The sequence below is a fragment of the Lagopus leucura genome, unplaced genomic scaffold (assembly GCF_019238085.1).
Source record: "Lagopus leucura isolate 7727_CA_CO unplaced genomic scaffold, USGS_WTPT01 31539-0_obj-0_obj, whole genome shotgun sequence".
Lineage (NCBI taxonomy): Eukaryota > Metazoa > Chordata > Aves > Galliformes > Phasianidae > Lagopus > Lagopus leucura.
Genome location: NW_024968309.1, coordinates 1 through 1,514, shown reverse-complemented (window position 1 = coordinate 1,514; position 1,514 = coordinate 1). Strand labels below are relative to the sequence as shown.

Sequence of the window (1,514 nt, the reverse complement as noted above, 5' to 3'; positions counted from 1 at the left end):
CAGGGACGGTCCTCAGCCCCGGTGGCTCAATTCTGATGTCCCCATCGCCGGGGTCCTCAGCCCCAATGGCCCCTTTCTGGTGTCCCCAGTTCCCAGATCTGATGTCCCTCCCTGCTCTGACGGACCCAGCCTCGCTGTCCCCCCGGCTCCAGTGACCCCAGTTCCTGGCGGCCCCAATTCCAGCGGCCCCATCGCCATCCCCAGCCCTGGCGGCCCCGCTCTCACATCCGACCCCAGCTCCCCGTCATCCCACTCGGGTGCCCTCAGCACCAACGTCCCCAACTCAAGCGACCCCCAGCCCTGGTGACCCCCATTCCAGTGTCCCCATTCCCCCCACTCCCAGCTCCGGACTCCCCGGTCCCGCCGTCCCCACCTCCAGCGCTCCCGACCCCGGCGCTCTCAGCCCCGCCGTCCCCACCTCCGTCGTCCCCTCCGCGTCCCCCCGGTGCCATCAGCCCCGCACGAGCGCCCGGCGCAGAGCGGCGGCAGCAGACAGAAACCCTTTTGTCCTTCCCCCCCCCGTCCCCCCGCAGCGCACGGTGCAGAAGAACGCCAAGTACATCTGCCTGGCCAACAAGGACTGCCCCGTGGACAAGAGGCGCAGGAACCGCTGCCAGTTCTGCCGCTTCCAGAAGTGCCTGGCCGTGGGCATGGTCAAAGAAGGTACCGGGCTCGGGCTGCAGGGCGCAGCGCGGGGACGCGGGGCCGAGGACGCGGGGCTCACGGCGCCTCCCGCCCGCCCGCAGTGGTTCGGACCGACAGCCTGAAGGGCCGCCGCGGCCGCCTGCCCTCCAAACCCAAGCAGCCGCCGGACGCGTCGCCCGTCAGCCTCATCACCTCGCTGGTGCGGGCGCACATCGACTCCGTCCCCAGCGCCACCAAGTTGGATTACTCCAAGGTGGGAGCCGCGCCACGGCCCCGGTGCGAGCCCAGCCCCGTCCCGTCGCACCGCCTGATCCCAACCCCAACCCCATCCGTTGTACGATCCCCATCCCCATCCACTGCCCAGTCCCAACCCCATTCCCATCCCACTGCCCAACCCCAACTCCATCCTATCCCACCACCTGATCCCAACCCCATTCCCATCCCGCTGCCCAACCCCATCCCATCCCATCACCTGATCCCAATCCCATCCTCACTCCCATTCCATTGAGTGATCCAAACCCATCCCATCCCATTGCCCAACCCCAAACCCAACCCCATCCCATCGTCTGATCTCAACCCCATTCCCATCCCAGCGTATGATCCAAATCCCATCCCCATCCCAATTCCCATCCCATCACCTGATCCCAACCCCATCCTCACTCCCATCCCAGTGCTTGAATCCCATTCCCGTCCCACAGTTCTAGGAATCAGTGCCATCCCATTGCCCGACCCCAACCCCATCCCATCCCATTCCCCAACCCCATCCCATCCCATTCCCCAACCCCATCCCATCCTAGTGCTCAATCCCATCCCACAGCTCCAGGAATCAACGTTGTACCGCTGCCCAGCCCCATCCCTCCCCCCATCCC

The 1,514-nt window shown here is 66.5% G+C and overlaps 1 protein-coding gene across 1 annotated transcript in view; it reads left to right on the top strand.

Annotated features, from left to right (window-relative positions):
- Positions 1 to 1,153, top strand: part of LOC122193589 (nuclear receptor subfamily 4 group A member 1-like) — a 2,058-nt gene extending 905 nt beyond the window's left edge. Inside the window, exons 2-3 of the mRNA XM_042894438.1 lie at positions 534 to 663; positions 747 to 1,153. Coding sequence (XP_042750372.1) covers positions 534 to 663; positions 747 to 1,153 — 537 coding nt within the window. The remainder of the gene's footprint in view (positions 1 to 533; positions 664 to 746) is intronic.
- The last annotated feature ends 361 nt before the right edge of the window (positions 1,154 to 1,514 follow it).